General features: G+C 43.4%; 1 protein-coding gene across 4 annotated transcripts; it reads right to left on the minus strand.

Moving 5' to 3' along the window:
* Window positions 1-3,142: 3,142 nt before the first annotated feature.
* Window positions 3,143-18,999, minus strand: LOC106593670 (phosphatidylinositol N-acetylglucosaminyltransferase subunit Q). Of its 4 annotated transcripts, none has more exons than XM_045715896.2 (14): window positions 18,687-18,999; window positions 16,800-17,049; window positions 15,945-16,131; window positions 15,203-15,477; window positions 14,377-14,573; window positions 12,928-13,059; window positions 12,167-12,287; window positions 10,165-10,291; window positions 9,893-10,046; window positions 7,472-7,583; window positions 5,364-5,444; window positions 5,045-5,159; window positions 4,594-4,655; window positions 3,143-4,098 (listed from the first exon to the last, which is right to left on the minus strand). In XM_045715896.2, the coding sequence occupies exons 2-14, from the start codon at window positions 16,950-16,952 to the stop codon at window positions 3,946-3,948; spliced, it is 1,869 nt and encodes a 622-aa protein (XP_045571852.1). In that variant the 5' UTR covers window positions 16,953-17,049; window positions 18,687-18,999; the 3' UTR covers window positions 3,143-3,945. The 4 variants fall into 4 exon arrangements, with proteins under 4 accessions (XP_045571852.1, XP_045571851.1, XP_045571853.1 ...); XM_045715895.2 differs by having other exon boundaries at window positions 18,666-18,999; XM_045715897.2 differs by lacking the exon at window positions 18,687-18,999 and adding an exon at window positions 18,209-18,341.
* Window positions 19,000-19,035: the final 36 nt, after the last annotated feature.

The following is a 19,035-nucleotide window of genomic DNA, read 5'->3' on the forward strand; positions in this document are numbered from 1 at the left end:
TAATAGAATGGATTAAAGCACTGGCTCAAACCAAAAATGTATAAAAAACAATGGGAAAATATAGTAATTACTAGTAACGTCATAAATGTTGAAACAAATGACACGGAAGTAACCTTAACAAACACTTTTGTGTGGGATACTGCCAGTTGACAGAGGGTGTGAATGTGTGTCAAACCTGTTTGAAAATCCATGACTCATTACCTCTCACCTCTCCCACGGATAAATACTCGAATTAATGAATGAATGACTGAATTAATTAATCACACACACATGACACGGTGCTGAGGGTGCTGCAGCATCCCCTGAAAAATGGAAAATAATTATATATATATATACACATACATACACACACACACACTACATACTACATATACACACTTAGCGGACCGATATAGGCTTCCGTATCGCCGGCAAATATTTTTTAGATATATATTTCAGGATATTGTGTATCCTTGGACATAAACGAATTCATGTAAACATTACAATTTTAAAAACATAGCTTGTCCAAGAAAAGTAGTCTCTTGACAGGGTAAATTAAGCTGCCAACAAAGTTCTGTACTGAATTCAATATTACCACTATCTTTTTAAAACCATGTATATATTTATTACCCAAAAACAATCATTATTATTTCTTTTTATATATTTAATTTTAACACAGGCCAGGCCCTGTTGTTACTTCATATCCCAGCGATAATGCTTTGCATTACCCTGGGAAGAAAACATTTACATTTGCTCAACTTACCCCAAGGCAAACATTTTGACTATGTTAGCCCACATATCTACAAGGATGCACTTTCATGCTAGGTTTAGGACCTCATATTGAAGCTTGTAGGCTGCGTTTACACAGGAAGCTCAATTCTGATTTCCCCCCACTAATTGGTCTTTTGACCCATCACATCAGATCTTTTCACATCAGATCTTTTTCAGAGCTGATCTGATTGGTCAAAATACCAATTAGGAGAAAATAAATTCTGAATTGGGCTGCTGTGTAAATGCAGCCATTGTCATTGGAATGTCCTTGACTAACCCCTGTGCAAGAAGCTGTGTGTGTAACAGACACTCCACATACATATCCTCACACACTGACTGGAACCCCTCCAGGAACTGTGGAGGGGAATCATACTTGACTATGAGGGATCCCAAAGGAATAGAAGGTGGTGTGTGTGTAGTGTTTGTGTGTGTGTCCAATCCATAGTGGTTCCTGCTGCTGCCTTCAGAGCAGACAATTTATACCAACGCTGTAGCAGTGCTGGTGTAGGATAGAAATCATCCCACACCTCCTCTCTCTCTCTCTCTCTCTCTCTCTCTCTCTCTCTCTCTCTCTCTCTCTCTCTCTCTCTCTCTCTCTCTCTCTCTCTCTCTCTCTCTCTCTCTCTCTCTCTCTCTCTCTCTCTCTCTCTCTCTCTCTCTCTCTCTCTCTCTCTCTCTCTCTCTCTCTCTCTCTCTCTCTCCTCTCCTCTCCCTCCCTCCCTCCCTCCCTCCCCCTCCCTCCCCCCTCCCTCAAAACAATGAGGCTACTCCTTTTCAAATCAACTGGGACTTTATTATTATGAAAGCGACATTGGGGATACGTCCCATATAGTACACTATTTAGTCTATAGCGTGCCATTTGAGACGCATCCCCGGACATATAGGTACGTTGTACATTCAACGACTTGAGTAGTAGTCAACACTCAACACTCTCAAGTGCAATCAATCATGACAATATGACAAACTATGGTCCTGATTTAGAATCAATTGTTTTCTTATTTCTTCCATTATGGCACAAAAATCAGTCTATGAAGTTAAAGGGGGAAAAGTTTGTTCTAAGAAGAGAAACCAGGATAATACCAGGTTGTTATTGTAAAAATAAAGGCTCTCAATAAGGTTGCAAAATTCCTTGGTATTTCAGAAATCCCAGTTGGAGGATTCCCTGGTTTCTTGCTTATTCCCTCCAGATTTCTGGAATATTCTAACCAGGATTTCTGGGGGAAAACCTGGGAATTTGGGGAAAGTTAGGGGAATCTTTCCAAACGTAATTGCTAAATAAAGGTTAAATAAATACAGTACTTCTATATTCTAGTACTTCTCTGGCAGTTAGATACTGTACTGTAGGTTTGGGGTTAGCAGGTTAGCAGGGGGAAAAATGGCACATTACCAGAGTAAAAAATGATCTAGAATACTAAACTAAGAATAAATACTGAATGTTTTCAATAAAAATAAATTCATTGACAAATGTTCTAATAATCACAATCTCGCTAAACATTAGTCGGAATGTATAAACAATCAATTCATTCTAACATTTGTGACTGTTTTATTTTAATCTTATAATATAAAATACATCTGGAGTTAAATAAGACTAGAAGTAATTAGTGCAGTAAATGCTTTAGTACAGCATCACAAATGGCACCCTATTCCCTACATAGTGCACTAATTTTGACCAGAGGCCCCATAGAGCTCTGGTCAAAGTAGTGCACTATGTAGGTATAGGGTGCCAGCAGCCCTAAATACCTGTTTTATAAAGGAGACACACACCTCCTTTACAAAGCTCTCATCAGCAGCACCAACATTCTCACACTAACATGCCTCTCACACCATCCCCCCCCCCCTCCTCATCAACCTTGGGTGTTCTTGTCTCCTCCCTATATCCCTCCCCCTTCTCTATTCTGTCTCTCCCCCTATCCATCCCCCTCCTCTCATCAAACCTTGGTGTTCCTTGTCTCTCCCTATATCTCCCTCCCCCTTCTCTATTCTGTCTCTCCCCCTATCCATCCCCCTCCTCTCATCAACCTTGGTGTTCTTGTCCCCCCCCCCCCCCCCCCCCCCCCCCTATGCCTCCCCCTTCTCTATTCTGTCTCTCCTCTGGTCTCAGTTGATCTTGGTGGTGTTTCCAGGGGTAGATGAGTTCTCCCAGAAACAGACCCCCCCCCCCCCATCTCTCCCCTGGTCCTAGTCTATCTTGGTAGTCTTTGTGTTTCCAGGGGTAGATGAGTTCTCCCAGAAACAGCCCCCCCCCCCCCATCTCTCCCCTGGTCCTAGTCTATCTTGGTAGTCTTGTGTTTCCAGGGGTAGATGAGTTCTCCCAGAAACAGCCCCCCCCCCCATCTCTCCCCTGGTCCTAGTCTATCTTGGTAGTCTTGTGTTTCCAGGGTAGATGAGTTCTCCCAGAAACAGCCCCCCCCCCCCATCTCTCCCCTGGTCCTAGTCTATCTTGGTAGTCTTGTGTTTCCAGGGGTAGATGAGTTCTCCCAGAAACAGCCCCCCCCCCATCTCTCCCCTGGTCCTAGTCTATCTTGGTAGTCTTGTGTTTCCAGGGGTAGATGAGTTCTCCCAGAAACAGCCCCCCCCCCCCCCATCTCTCCCTGGTCCTAGTCTATCTTGGTAGTCTTGTGTTTCCAGGGGTAGATGAGTTCTCCCAGAAACAGCCCCCCCCCCCCCCCATCTCTCTCCCCTGGTCCTAGTCTATCTTGGTAGTCTTGTGTTTCCAGGGGTAGATGAGTTCTCCCAGAAACAGCCCCCCCCCCCCCATCTCTCCCCTGGTCCTAGTCTATCTTGGTAGTCTTGTGTTTCCAGGGGTAGATGAGTTCTCCCAGAAACAGCCCCCCCCCCCCCCATCTCATCCCCTGGTCCTAGTCTATCTTGGTAGTCTTGTGTTTCCAGGGGTAGATGAGTTCTCCCAGAAACAGCCCCCCCCCCATCTCTCCCCTGGTCCTAGTCTATCTTGGTAGTCTTGTGTTTCCAGGGGTAGATGAGTTCTCCCAGAAACAGCCCCCCCCCCCCCATCTCTCCCCTGGTCCTAGTCTATCTTGGTAGTCTTGTGTTTCCAGGGGTAGATGAGTTCTCCCAGAAACAGCCCCCCCCCCCCCCCATCTCTCCCCTGGTCCTAGTCTATCTTGGTAGTCTTGTGTTTCCAGGGGTAGATGAGTTCTCCCAGAAACAGCCCCCCCCCCCATCTCTCCCCTGGTCCTAGTCTATCTTGGTAGTCTTGTGTTTCCAGGGGTAGATTAGTTCTCCCAGGAACAGCTTCTTGCAGAGGGCCAGCCAGGAGTCTTTAGGGTAGCAGCTGTAGGTGGGGGTCCTGTAGGTCTGAACCACACTGCTCACCTTCAGAGGGTTAATCTGAGAGAGACGGAGGAGGGGGAGACGTAAACATGTCTAGGTTTATCTAGGAGAAAAACTGTGAATGACACGTGTGTGTGTGTGTGGTATGTCTATGTTGCTGTGGTTTTACAGGACTAAATAACTAAACTGACTGACATTTTTAGCTTCTGGTTTTTATTCTGCCACATATGCCAAACGCCATCATGAAAGAGGATCACAATTGAAATAAGTCGTATACTTTTTTGTGTGTATCCTCAATGATTCTTAATCAAGTGCATCATTTTGTGTGGATCTAGTTTTAAATGCTTAAATAAACTAAAAGACAGAACGAAAAGACAGAATTTATGTAGTGAAAAATTAAATGAAAGAGAGAAGAAGAGAGAGAAAGAGACAAGAGAGAGAAGGAAGAGAGAAGAGAAAAACAAAGAGGAGAAAGAGATGGAGAAAGATACAGAGAAAGAGAAGAGAGAGAGAAAGAGAGAGAGAGAGAGAAGAGAGTGAAAGATGTCTTACATCCATCATGAGGTGTAGAGGTGTTCCTGGTTCCTCACAGAGCACTCTGAACTTCACCCCCTCTGTGGAGGACACAGACATCTCAGTCAAACACAGAACATCACAGCCCAGCCCAGCACCCTCTCCTTCCATCCTTCCTTCCTCCCTCCCTCCCTCCCTCCCTCCATCATTCAACCAGGTCTCTCTTAAAAATAGAGACTAACCTGGTTAAATAAAGGAATATAGAAACCACAGAACAGAACAGACAACCACAGTACAGAACATTTTTAAAAACATTTTATAAAGTTGGTTTTGTAGCATAAACTGGGAATTTGATATTTTTGACTGACATTATGATTGTCTGTTTCATATCGGCAAAGTAGTTAAAACGCTGTCACTTCCACAAAGTTTTAAAGTACATTTCCTGCAATTGTACACATTTAGACATGTTGGCAGAGATGGTCCCTCCCACCTGCCAGTCTGTAGGATCTGAAGAGTCGGAGGCCCATGGCGAACAGAGGGAAGGAGTTGATGAAGTCAACACTGAGGTGGACAACTCCCTGGAACAGTACTACCACAAGGCGGAGCTAGACAGAGAGAGACAGACAGTAGGGGTCAAAGAATAGATACTTTATTGTCCATTGGTTAGAAGGAGAATGTGTCTTGTTCCTTTCCCAACACCCCCAGGCACACGTTGAGAGGCCCAGGATCAGCCGCAGGGCAGCGCACATGGATGGAGAGCAATTGTAGGGGATTAAAGTGCCTGTGTGTGTGTGTGTGTGTGTTCTCACCAGGGTAAACACTAGGTAGTATAGAGCTGTGGTTGGCAGGAGGAACAGCAGGATGGTGAAGAGTAACGTCCCAATGAACAACTAGAAAACACACACACCAGTTCACTGTAACAAATATACACACGTTAGTTCACTGTAACAAATATACACACGTTAGTTCACTGTAACAAATACACACGTTAGTTCACTGTAACAAATACACACACGTTAGTTCACTGTAACAAATAGACACACGTTAGTTCACTGTAACAAATACACATGTTAGTTCACTGTAACAAATACACACACGTTAGTTCACTGTAACAAATACACACACGTTAGTTCACTGTAACAAATACACATGTTAGTTCACTGTAACAAATACACACGTTAGTTCACTGTAACAAATATACACACGTTAGTTCACTGTAACAAATACACACGTTAGTTCACTGTAACAAATATACACACGTTAGTTCACTGTAACAAATACACACACGTTAGTTCACTGTAACAAATACACACACGTTAGTTCACTGTAACAAATACACATGTTAGTTCACTGTAACAAATACACACGTTAGTTCACTGTAACAAATATACACACGTTAGTTCACTGTAACAAATACACATGTTAGTTCACTGTAACAAATATACACACGTTAGTTCACTGTAACAAATACACACGTTAGTTCACTGTAACAAATATACACACGTTAGTTCACTGTAACAAATATACACACGTTAGTTCACTGTAACAAATACACACGTTAGTTCACTGTAACAAATATACACACGTTAGTTCACTGTAACAAATACACACACGTTAGTTCACTGTAACAAATACACACGTTAGTTCACTGTAACAAATATACACACGTTAGTTCACTGTAACAAATATACACACGTTAGTTCACTGTAACAAATACACATGTTAGTTCACTGTAACAAATATACACACGTTAGTTCACTGTAACAAATACACATGTTAGTTCACTGTAACAAATATACACACGTTAGTTCACTGTAACAAATACACACGTTAGTTCACTGTAACAAATATACACACGTTAGTTCACTGTAACAAATATACACACGTTAGTTCACTGTAACAAATATACACACGTTAGTTCACTGTAACAAATACACATGTTAGTTCACTGTAACAAATATACACACGTTAGTTCACTGTAACAAATACACACGTTAGTTCACTGTAACAATATACACACGTTAGTTCACTGTAACAAATATACACACGTTAGTTCACTGTAACAAATATACACACGTTAGTTCACTGTAACAAATACACATGTTAGTTCACTGTAACAAATATACACACGTTAGTTCACTGTAACAAACACACATGTTAGTTCACTGTAACAAATACACACACGTTAGTTCACTGTAACAAATACACATGTTAGTTCACTGTAACAAATACACACACGTTAGTTCACTGTAACAAATACACATGTTAGTTCACTGTAACAAATATACACACGTTAGTTCACTGTAACAAACACACACACACGTTAGTTCACTGTAACAAACACACACACGTTAGTTCACTGTAACAAACACACACACACACACACGTTAGTTCACTGTAACAAACACACACACGTTAGTTCACTGTAACAAACACACACACACACGTTAGTTCACTGTAACAAATACACATGTTAGTTCACTGTAACAAATACACACACGTTAGTTCACTGTAACAAATACACACACGTTAGTTCACTGTAACAAACACACACACGTTAGTTCACTGTAACAAATACACACACGTTAGTTCACTGTAAGAAATACACACACGTTAGTTCACTGTAACAAATACACACACGTTAGTTCACTGTAACAAATACACACACGTTAGTTCACTGTAACAAACACACACACGTTAGTTCACTGTAACAAACACACACACGTTAGTTCACTGTAACACACACACACACGTTAGTTCACTGTAACAAACACACACACGTTAGTTCACTGTAACAAATACACACACGTTAGTTCACTGTAACTAATATGTGTGTGTGAGAGTGATAGGTGTGTGTGTGTGATAGGTATGTGTGTGTGTGTGTGTGATAGGTGTGTTTGTGTGTGTGTGTGTCTACCTGGTCCAGGTCATAAGAGCAGGAGTCTACTCTCTGTCTGAGGACGTTCCATTTCTTCCCTCTGAACAGCCTCCACAGAGAGGACAGACCATATACCGTCATACAGTACAGCCTGGAGAGAGAGAGGAGGAGGGGGAGAGAGAGGGGAGGAGGAGGGGGAGAGAGAGGGGAGGGGAGAGAGAGAGGAGGTAGGACAGGGAGGAGGGGAATGAGAGATGGGGAGAGGAAAGGGAGGTAGGGGGGAAGAGGGGAGAGAGAGGGAAAGGAGGAGGAGGGGGAAGAGAGTGGACGGGGAGAGAGGGAGAAGGGGGGTAGGAGAGGGAGGAGGGGAATCAGGGATGGGGAGACAAAAGGGAAAGGAGGAGGAGGGGGAGAGAGAGGGGAGGGGAGAGAGGGAGAAGGGGGTAGGAGAGGGAGGAGGGGAATGAGGGATGGGGAGACAAAAGGGAAAGGAGGAGGAGGGGGAGAGAGAGGGGAGGGGAGAGAGGGAGAAGGGGGTAGGAGAGGGAGGAGGGGAATCAGGGATGGGGAGACAAAAGGGAAAGGAGGAGGAGAGAGAGGGGAGGGGAGAGAGGGAGAAGGGGGTAGGAGAGGGAGGAGGGGAATGAGGGATGGGGAGACAAAAGGGAAAGGAGGAGGAGGGGGAAGAGCAGGGCGGAGAGGGGGAGGGGATAGAGAAAGGATGGAGAGAGAAGGATGGAGAGATGAGGGGGATGAGAGATGAGGGGAGGTATAGAGAGGATAGATGGACAGGGGAGGGAGAGAGAGGGAGGATGGATGGAGGGTGAAAGAGAGAGAAGGAAGATATTTTTAGCCTCCATACACATTTAATAAGTCCCTCTGTAAATGACATGCTGAGAGCTCCTCACGCATCAATTAGTAAAGGGGAACGGGGTAACATGTGACCATAATGTTCACAGGGCTGAGAGAGGTACAGTGCCTTCAGAATGTATTCAGACCCCTTGACTTTTTCCACATTTTGTTACATTACAGCCTTAAAAACATTTCCCCCCCCCCCCTCAATCTACACACGATATCCCATAATTGTTTTAAAAATGTAAACATTTTCAGGGGGAGGACCCCCGGACCCCCCTGCCAGATGGGGCACTCCCACTTTATACAAAGTCAGGAGGTATACAGGTATGAGATGAATGAAGCAGGTGTTAAACATGGGCTTTGCTTCACAGAAAGCAGCAGTTGATTACGCCAATGTCAACACTTTAAATCAAATCAGTAGACCAATATCCTTAAGTATCATGACATTAGCTTTTATAACCTTCAATCTGTTTGTTTTTTTATCATGTTTTGGACCAGAATAAGGCTCTACTACCTATTGTTCCTGCAGTGAGGACTCAACATCTTCACCGAATGTTTTCATAATTGATCTGAAGAGAATCAGTAGTAGCCTACCAGAATGCACATTAGGGAGTAAATCAACAGCTCTCTCACGATGCAATTCGGTTTCGTTCAGCTAAAATATCCGCTTGTTCGCAAACCACCCATCACTAAGCTACACTGACGAGTCACCTTAGCGGCAGTGGGTCGTGTTTACATGGTGACGTATTTCATTTCGCTGTACGTCATCTTCACGGAGTCCCGCTAATGGACGGACAAGTCAAGTGTTGTGTTTGTAACGCAAGCTTGAGGAGAGCCTATCTCGTCTGGGATCTTATTTATTTTGGAAGAATATTACATTTTATTTCAAAAACAGGATAAATATCAGTTTCAGCTGATAATAAACATGTTATTCGACGAACTGGCTGGACTGAAGAGGACGCAAAAGTTTGAAAAATGTTCAAAGTATGTAGAGTCCGTCTATCAACGGAACCTTCAACCGCAAGGGAGCATTGCGTTTCCACTTCGATGAGCACGTCCCGATTGAAATTCACGACATCCGGCGCAACGTAAGGCTTTAGGAAGAAGATGAAAATATGTGGTCCTTCTTACTCTCATGGCGTGTTAACCTGCCAAATTACACTGAAGACTCACTGCCTGTATCCCAAATGGGACCCTATTCTCTCCAGAGTGCACATCTGACTATAGCTCATAGGGTATTCCCTTTATAGTGCACTAAGGTCAAACGTGGTGCACTTTTGGGAGGCATCGTGACTGTGCTGGTCTCTTCTCATCTGGCTCCATATGTAACAGTGTTGCTTCCGTCCCTCTCCTCACCCCAACCTGGGCTCTTACCAGGGATCCTCTGAACACATCAACAACTGCCTCCCACGAAGCATCGTTACCCATCGCTCCACAAAAGCCGCGGTCCTTGCAGAGCAAGGGGAACAACTACTTCAAGGTCTCAGAGCAAGTGACGTCACCGATTGTGCACCGCTAACTAGCTAGCCATTTCACACCGGTTACACATAGATGTAGAAACAGTAGGTATAGCAGGGTTAAGGTTAGTGACGGGTCTCTTCTCACCTGGCTCCGTAGACGTAGAAACAATAGATGTGGAAGGTGAGCAGGGAGGTGATGTCAGAGAGCAGGGAGAGGGCAAAGGTCAAGCCCAGGCAGGCAGACAGACCCACGTACCACAGAATCATCTCAACGAACGGAGACATCAGGTGAATGTAGCCTGCAGAGAGAGGAGGAGGGCCATGGGTGTTTGTGTCTGTGGAGGAGGGGCATGTGTGTGTGTGTGTGTGTGTGTGTGTGTGTGTGTGTGTGTGTGTGTGTGTGTGTGTGAGACCTACTGATCCACAGATGTATATGGTAGAGGAAGAATCGTCCTAACACCTGGTCTAGAGCCCGGTTCATCTTCAGACCAGCTGGAGCTCCCATCAGCCACTGCAACAGCTCCTCCAGCTCTTTAGCTACATGCTAACAACAAAACACACAACAATATATAGCTTAGCTACATGCTAACAACAAAACACACAACAATAAATAGCTTAGCTATATGCTAACAACAAAACACACAATACATTTTTTTTACATTTTTTGTCATTTAGCAGATGCTCTTATCCAGAGCGACTTACAGTAGTGAGTGTATACATTTTTTTTTTTTGTACTGGCCCCCCGTGGGAATCGAACCCACAACCCTGGCGTTGCACACACCATGCTGGCGTTGCAAACACCATGCTCTACCAACTGAGCCACAGGGAAGGCCTAGCTTAGCTATATGCTAACAACAAAACACACAACAATACATAGCTTAGCTATATGCTACCAACAAAACACACAACAATACATAGCTTAGCTATATGCTAACAACAAAACACACAACAATACATAGTTTAGCTATATGCTAACAACAAAACACACAACAATACATAGCTTCGCTATATGCTAACAACAAAACACACAACAATACATAGCTTCGCTATATGCTAACAACAAAACACACAACAATACATAGCTTCGCTATATGCTAACAACAAAACACACAACAATACATAGCTTCGCTATATGCTAACAACAAAACACACAACAATACATAGCTTCGCTATATGCTAACAACAAAACACACAACAATACATAGCTTAGCTATATGCTAACAACAAAACACACAACAACACATAGCTTAGCTATATGCTAACAACAAAACACACAACAACACATAGCTTCGCTACATGCTAACAACAAAACACACAACAATACATAGCTTAGCTATATGCTAACAACAAAACACACAACAACACATAGCTTCGCTACATGCTAACTATAAAACACAACAATACATAGCTTAGCTACATGATAACAAATCATAGAACAACATTTAGTCTCACCTTATAATATATACACTATGGGCTGTATTTATCAAGTGTCTCAGAGAGCTGATATGTACGGCCCCACGTCCCTCCTGTCCATTATAATCATATTCATTATGATCTAGGATCAGGTCCCTCCTCTCCATGTAATCTGATTCATTATGATCTAGGATCAGGTCCCCCCTCTCCATGTATTCTGATTCATTATGATCTAGGATCAGGTCTTCCTCTCCATGTAATCTGATTCATTATGATCTAGGATCAGGTCCCCCCTCTCTCCATGTAATCTGATTCATTATGATCTAGGATCAGGTCCCCCCCCTCTCCATGTAATCTGATTCATTATGATCTAGGATCAGGTCCCCCCCCTCTCCATGTAATCTGATTCATTATGATCTAGGATCAGGTCTTCCTCTCCATGTAATCTGATTCATTATGATCTAGGATCAGGTCCGTCCTCTCCATGTAATCTGATTCATTATGATCTAGGATCAGGTCTTCCTGTCCATTATAATCATATTCATTGTGATCTAAACAGCTAAACTGATCCTAGATCATAATGAATCAGATTACATGGACAGGAGGGACGTGGGGCCGTACGTATCAGCTCCCCTCTATCCATGTCATCTTATTCTTTGTGATCTAAAAGGTAGAACTGATCCTAGATCAGCACACATACTCAGAGAGACAGATATTGAGGGGGATATTTTGTAGTGCAAAAGCAAAAATGACCCTGAACCTCTTTATAATGTGGCAACATGATTTCATTTCAAGCTCATCTTCAACAATGTGAGTTTTACGGAGGTGATTATTTAACTAGAGTTTAGTCAACTGAGCAATAAATAAATAAATAGTCACCTCTCTTTACTGAACATTGTTGAAGAGAAGTTTAAAAAGAAATCTCTCTGACAGATTATAATGAGGTTTAAAGGTAATTGTTGTACATTGCTTTTGCACTAGGGAAATGTTGCCCATAATGTCTTACATCAGCAGCAGGTACCAGTGTGTTGGCCAGTTTGCCTATACGGTTCTCTCTATACATCCACGATACCAACAGCAGGCCCAGAGACACATCCACAAAGAACGACACAAAGATATTGGCTTTCCTGTGGAGAGAAAGAGAGAGTCACTACTTTTGACCGGGGTCAATAGGGCTCTGGTCAAATGTACTGCACTATATAGGGAATAGTGTGCGATTTGAGACGCATGGGGTGAGTTAGATACCATCTTGTAGCCAGTCTGCCACATGGCTGTGTGTGTGTGTGTGGTCTCTACCTCATGAAGTGGTTGTGTGTGTGTGGTCTCTACCTCATGAAGTGGTTGTGTGTGTGTGGTCTCTACCTCATGAAGTGGTTGTGTGTCTGTGTGTGGTCTACCTCATGAAGTGGTTGTGTGTGTGTGTGGTCTCTACCTCATGAAGTGGTTGTGTGTGTGTGTGGTCTCTACCTCATGAAGTGGTTGTGTGTGTGTGTGGTGTCTACCTCATGAAGTGGTTGTGTGTGTGTGTGGTGTCTACCTCATGAAGTGGTTGTGTGTGTGTGTGTGTGTGTGGTCTCTACCTCATGAAGTGGTTGTGTGTGTGTGTGGTCTCTACCTCATTAAGTGGTTGTGTGTGTGTGTGTGTGTGTGTGGTCTCTACCTCATGAAGTGGTTGTGTGTGTGTGGTCTCTACCTCATGAAGTGGTTGTGTGTGTGTGTGTGTGTGGTCTCTACCTCATGAAGTGGTTGTGTGTGTGTGGTCTCTACCTCATGAAGTGGTTGTGTGCGGTGGCTCTGGTAGGAGAGCAGACTGTCTGAAGGTGTTCTGTTCTGTAGCTCAGCTGAACACATGTAGACAACTTACTGGAGATGAACCTCATCGGACGCACATTCAATATCCTGGGGAGACAGACAGACAGACAGATGAACACATTCAATATCCTGGGGAGACAGACAGACAGACAGACAGACAGACAGACAGACAGACAGACAGACAGACAGACAGACAGACAGACAGACAGACAGACAGACAGACAGACAGACAGACGAACACATTCAATATCTTGGGGAGACAGACAGACAGACAGACAGACAGACAGACAGACAGACAGACAGACAGACAGACAGACAGACAGACAGACAGACAGACAGACAGACAGACAGACAGACAGACAGACAGACAGACAGACAGACAGACAGACAGACAGATGAACTGGGTCAGTGTTTCTTGGCACATAAAGAGTTGCAACTGATGAACGTACAGGATCCAGTGTTATTATCCAGGTGGTTAGCAGGCAGACAGGTACTGACACACACACCCCTTACCTGCTACTACAGAGGCTGGTCCACAGTGTTAGTATCCAGGTGGTTAGCAGGCAGACAGGTACTGACACACACACCCCTTACCTGCTACTACAGAGGCTGGTCCACAGTGTTAGTATCCAGGTGGTTAGCAGGCAGACAGGTACTGACACACACACCCCTTACCTGCTACTACAGAGGCTGGTCCACAGTGTTAGTATCCAGGTGGTTAGCAGACAGACAGGTACTGACACACACACCCCTTACCTGCTACTACAGAGGCTGGTCCACAGTGTTAGTATCCAGGTGGTTAGCAGACAGACAGGTACTGACACACACACCCCTTACCTGCTACTACAGAGGCTGGTCCACAGTGTTAGTATCCAGGTGGTTAGCAGGCAGACAGGTACTGACACACACACCCCTTACCTGCTACTACAGAGGCTGGTCCACAGTGTTAGTATCCAGGTGGTTAGCAGGCAGACAGGTACTGACACACACACCCCTTACCTGCTACTACAGAGGCTGGTCCACAGTGTTAGTATCCAGGTGGTTAGCAGACAGACAGGTACTGACACACACACCCCTTACCTGCTACTACAGAGGCTGGTCCACAGTGTTAGTATCCAGGTGGTTAGCAGACAGACAGGTACTGACACACACACCCCTTACCTGCTACTACAGAGGCTGGTCCACAGTGTTAGTATCCAGGTGGTTAGCAGACAGACAGGTACTGACACACACACCCCTTACCTGCTACTACAGAGGCTGGTCCACAGTGTTAGTATCCAGGTGGTTAGCAGACAGACAGGTACTGACACACACACCCCTTACCTGCTACTACAGAGGCTGGTCCACAGTGTTAGTATCCAGGTGGTTAGCAGACAGACAGGTACTGACACACACACCCCTTACCTGCTACTACAGAGGCTGGTCCACAGTGTTAGTATCCAGGTGGTTAGCAGACAGACAGGTGTAGAGGCCTGTTTCATCAGTTCTACTATAATGGAGCCCTCCCGTCCCTCTGATTGCCAGTGGGTCAGCTTCACTGGACTGTCATCATACTTATCCAGGAAGAACAGCGGCTCACTCTGACACACTGTCCCAAACACCTGCAGCAACAACAACATAACAATTACAGACAACACATATGTATTACAACAACAATATAACAATTACAGACAACACATAAGCATTACAACAACAATATAATAATTACAGACAACACATATGTATTACAACAACAATATAACAATTACAGACAACACATAAGCATTACAACAACAATATAATAATTACAGACAACACATATGTATTACAACAACAATATAACAATTACAGACAACACATAAGCATTACAACAACAATATAATAATTACAGACAACACATATGTATTACAACAACAACAATATAACAATTACAGACAACACATATGTATTACAACAACAACAATATAACAATTACAGACAACACATATGTATTACAACAACAACAATATAACAATTACAGACAACACATATGTATTACAACAACATAATAATTACAGACAACACATATGTATTACAACAACATAATAATTACAGACAACACATATGTATTACAACAACATAATAATTACAGACAACACATAAGCATTACAACAACAATATTAGAACTAAACAACACAGCAGAAGATACAAAACCCCTGTGTTCAACGAGCAACATCTAAATGTAAACCAGGTTGTCAGTCCACATCCTCACCTGTGGTAGTTGTGACTCAGTTTGAGGGTCTGGAACCCCGTTCTCTATGGGGTGCAGCTGGGACAGCATGACCTTCCTCTGTTCATAGTGGATAAATATCACCTTGTCCTTCTCTCCTCCTCCTTTCTCTCCCTCTGCTTTATTCTCTTCTTTCTTCTCTCCTCCTCTCTTGCCCTCTCCTTCCTTTCCTCCTTTCTTTCCCTCTCCTCCCTTTCCTCCTTTCTTTCCCTCTCCATCCTCTTTCAGCTCCTTTTCCTGTTGTACCAGCTTCCCATCTACGGCAAAGGCAGAGGAACATTTTATTACAGATGCACTGCATGATGATAACAACTGAAATATCCGCCTTTTGATTAAATATACAGTGAATTGTGTCTCTATGAACTAAAAAGAGTAGAGTGAATTAAGCTATCTAATTTGCAAACTCTTGTTAATTTACTTTTGCTATGAGAAAACAGTGATGCACGTCTATAGACAGAACATTCATTTCATAAGAAAGCTATTCCGTCAATAATTTGATATCAACAGTTAATCTCCAAAGAGAGTGATCTCTGAATCAAAACAAACACCTTTAATGCTGTTACAAAGTCTGCATCCCAAGTGACACCCTGTTCCCTACATAGTGCACTACCTTTGACCAGGGCGCATGGGTCAGAGGGTAAAAAGTACCCCATGGGCCCTGGTTAAAAGTAGTGTCTTATATAGGGAACAATAGGGGCCACTTGGGATGCAGACAGAGACTTACTCTGGTCCCTTGTGAGGACGTGACACCTGAAGCCTATCTTGCCCATCTCTCTACTGAGCTGGAGCCACTGTCCCTGGGGGAAGATGGTGCTGAGGTCCCTGAGGAAACTCTCCATGCCCTCCTGGCCCTCCTTGGGCATGCTCCACGAGCCCAGCACCGTCAGATCCACCCCACTCTGGCCACGCATCTGGACCAGGGAGAGTGGACAGGAAGGTTAAAACACACACACACTGACCGTCTCACACACACACTCTCTACCTGACAAGGGATGAAGGGGTATTGGGTGACTGACAGATACACACTGACTGATAGATTAAAAAAAAATAGATATATTTATTTAACCAGGCAAGTCAGTTAATAAGAACAAATTCTTATTTACAATGACGGCCTACTGGGGAACAGTGGGTTAACTGCCTTGTTCAGATGCAGAACGACAGATTTTTACCTTGTCAGCTCAGGGATTCAATCTTGCAACCTTTCGATTACTAGTCCAACGCTCTAACTACTAGACTACCTACCGCCCCGAGAATCTTCAGGGGCAGAACGACAGATTTTTACCTTGTCAGCTCGGGGATTCGATCTAGCAACCTTTCAATTACTGGTCCAACACTCTAGGCTACCTGATGCCCCAGATACACACTGACTGACACATGCACACACTGACTGATACACACATACACACTGACTGACACACGCACGCACGCACACACACACACACACACACACACACACACACACACACACACACACACACACACACACACACACACACACACACACACACACACACACACACACACACACACACACACACACACACACACACACACACACACACACACACACGCACTCTACCTGGTGGATGTACTGTTTGACCTGTCCAGGGATGAAGGGGTAGTGGATAACAGCTAGCACCACGGCCGAGTTCTGTCCTGGGATCCATCGCCCCACAAGCAACCCACTGTCTGCCTTGTTACAGCACTGAGGGAAGAATATCTTCAGCACCATGATGGGACTGGAGGTCAGGGGCCAGAGGTCAGGCACGCTCCTTCAGTCTAACCTCCTGGGGTAGGTGATCACAGGTTAGCCTAGTGTCTTCAGATACCTGCAGGAAGGAGAAACATTTAGTAAAGGATTAAATAATTAGTATACCCATTACCCAGCTATACTAGTTACCAATAATTAGTATACCCATTACCTAGCTACACTAGTTACCAATAATTAGTATACCCATTACCCAGCTACACTAGTTACCAATAATTAGTATACCCATTACCCAGCTATACTAGTTACCAATAATTAGTATACCCATTACCCAGCTATACTAGTTACCAATAATTAGTACCTACACTAGTTCCACCAAAAAGTAGTAACATAGTTAAGGTCTATATATAGTTTAGTTATACTGTGTATACCAGTGTTTCATCTTGTCTAATTGTGAATGTCCTCGTGTGGTGTGAGCCGATCTTGTTTAATAAACATGACCAAGAATCAGGAGGGTTGTCAGAGTGACCCACTCAAACTGTTAGCCGACATTTCAATTCAGCAATCAGGACAGTTGTTGTTAGTTAACTCAAACGAATCATTGTCAGACAGCTTCAGTTGAGTTCCGTTGCCTTTGTCCACTGCTGCCCTCTTTGTGTCCTTCACAATATTGAGCCTTGCATTCGTTTCCATGCCAACCATGCCTGTGGGCTTAACTATTGATTTGGCTGTCGTGCTTTAGTTTCCCGTCACATCCATAACAGCACTATTGCTGCCTAAGCTACGTTACATGTTAATATAACATTCGAAACTATTTTGGCCATTAATCGACTATTTGCAGTATACGTTTGAGACAATGTGAGACGCTTAGTTTTATTAAATGAGCAAAAATAGGCCCTAATCGAAGTTAGTGCACACTCCAGCCAGCTTCGGAGGCTGTGCGACACCCGTAACGTTATCCGTTGTCAAAATAAAATCAACAGCAACCAACAACAGTTTCTGTATTCCTCTCTGATGTGATGCATATCTTTAATGTCATTGATAATATATTCTGCAGGCAACTATCCACACTGGGCGCACAGTGCAAAGAGACAGACATTAGCTTACGTAGTTAGCTAACGTTAGATAGTAACGGCTAAATCAGTCTTCAGCTAGCTAATAACATTTCGGCAAATAATACAAAATATTCCATACCTGCAGGGCTGTTTATTTTTATTCGAAGAAAAATCTGCTTTTGTCAATATGATGTCAATACAGTTTCAAACAGATTGGGATCGTACCGTTACATGATTTACCCTTCAATTGTCAAATTGAAGTTAACGTCTGTGGGTAGCCATCTTTGTTGTTGATAGACCGTCAACAATTACGCTCCGGTTGGAATATCATTGCAGTTACAAGAGTTCCGGTGGATGGCTGGATGAGACGATGTAGCAGTTCTGTGAATAATCTGAACTAAACCCTCTGTCTGACAGTAATTTCCAGCCACAACAAAAAGCTTGATATTTAGCCTAATAATATAAAATATAATCATAAAATACTACACTTTATTATGGCCACTGAATTCCACTACCACTGAATATTCTTTAAAAAAGATCCCATCCATTTCTGCCAGTTGAAAAGGAAACTTTTTTCATTATTACCAAAACGATTGTAATCAAACATGGAATTTCATTTCGACTCAATAAGGCAGCTATAATATCCATTTGAATATAGTATTACAAAATTTGAAAACCCCACCGTCGAAATGACATTTCTGACCTTCACTGTTCAGACGTGTTGTTTGCTGTTGGAGGTCATTCTGTTGAATGAAGAACAACTGTAGAGGTGTTATCTTCTCTGAATGACACTGCAAGAAAAGAGCGGGCTGAAAGAGCTTTAGACAAGTAGATATTATAAGTAACCCACATCCACTGTCCATAATATCTTACACCCTTGTGCATAGCTTGTTCATTTAGACGAGATCTTAATTCCACATGAAATGTCAAAGAAAGTCACATTTCAGAAGAATAGCTATATCCCTATGCAGCTTTAGTAGGCTACATATCGTAATCTGGCACATTTTGGGTGCTTCATTTATTTGTGATGACAGTTGTGGAGGTAGAGATAA

Source organism: Salmo salar, chromosome 03 (genome assembly GCF_965601325.2).
Source record: "Salmo salar chromosome 03, fSalSal1, whole genome shotgun sequence".
In the NCBI taxonomy this organism is placed as follows: Eukaryota; Metazoa; Chordata; class Actinopteri; order Salmoniformes; family Salmonidae; genus Salmo; species Salmo salar.